The 848-nt window shown below is 51.9% G+C and overlaps 1 protein-coding gene across 1 annotated transcript in view; it reads left to right on the top strand.

Annotated features, from left to right (window-relative positions):
- Positions 1–848, top strand: part of Arp6 (actin-related protein Arp6) — a 7,503-nt gene that overhangs the window by 2,555 nt on the left and 4,100 nt on the right. The window contains exon 5 of the mRNA XM_002953019.1: positions 241–384. Coding sequence (XP_002953065.1) covers positions 241–384 — 144 coding nt within the window. The remainder of the gene's footprint in view (positions 1–240; positions 385–848) is intronic.

Below are 848 nucleotides of genomic sequence, written 5' to 3'. Positions count from 1 at the left end.
GCTGCAACTCCTGCTGCTGCCTCTGGCACCACCACCATCATTAACTTGATACCGTTCTCTGGCCCCCCCACCTTTCCCCCCCCCCAACCACCACCACCACCAGCGCCCATTTTGACAACCCATAAATACCGCTTTATTTGGATGTGTCTTAAGATTTATAAAATAACCTGAAAACTGCAATGTCGTCAAGCTCCGCGTGCGTGGATGTGTATGTGCGTCTGTACGGCTCGGCTGTTTCAGGGGTACCTGTGTAATCTGGAGCTGCAGCGGGAGATCTGGTCTCGGGCCGTCCGTACAGTCCTGCGCCGTACACCCAGCGAGTGCGGGCTGCTGCTGACGGAGCCGCTGTTCAATTTCGATGAAATACGAGCTGACACACAAAAGGTCAATAACATAAATTATACTTTCAATATTATTTATTTATTGTACAATAATATTATCAATATTATTAACCACAGTATTAACAATGATTTTAGCAGATTATGTAAACAAAACGTTTGTCGTTATGCGGGCGCGGGAAGGGTGCCGGGCAGGGCAGGAGGGTTGAGAGCGGCAGGTGAAATGGAGCATGAAGAAAGTGTTTGTGTGTGGGGGGGGGAGGGGGAGGGCCCCACCCGGAATACACGGCATTTTACCATCATCACTACCCCCATCATCACCAACCTCGTCACCACCACCACCACCATTTTTTGTCAGCTGTCAGATCGTCATTGATTTCTTCACCCACCTCCCACCCCCACCCCTCTCTCTCCCCCTCTCCCTCCCTCTCCTTCTCCTGAATAGGTTTTCCTCTCCATCGACCTCCTCCCCCTCTTCCTCCCCCTCCCCCTCTTCATCCTCCCCCTGCC

This window comes from Volvox carteri (genome assembly GCF_000143455.1).
Source record: "Volvox carteri f. nagariensis unplaced genomic scaffold VOLCAscaffold_33, whole genome shotgun sequence".
NCBI lineage: Eukaryota > Viridiplantae > Chlorophyta > Chlorophyceae > Chlamydomonadales > Volvocaceae > Volvox > Volvox carteri.
Note: the sequence above shows the minus strand (reverse complement) of the source record. Positions and strands in the feature narration are given on the sequence as shown.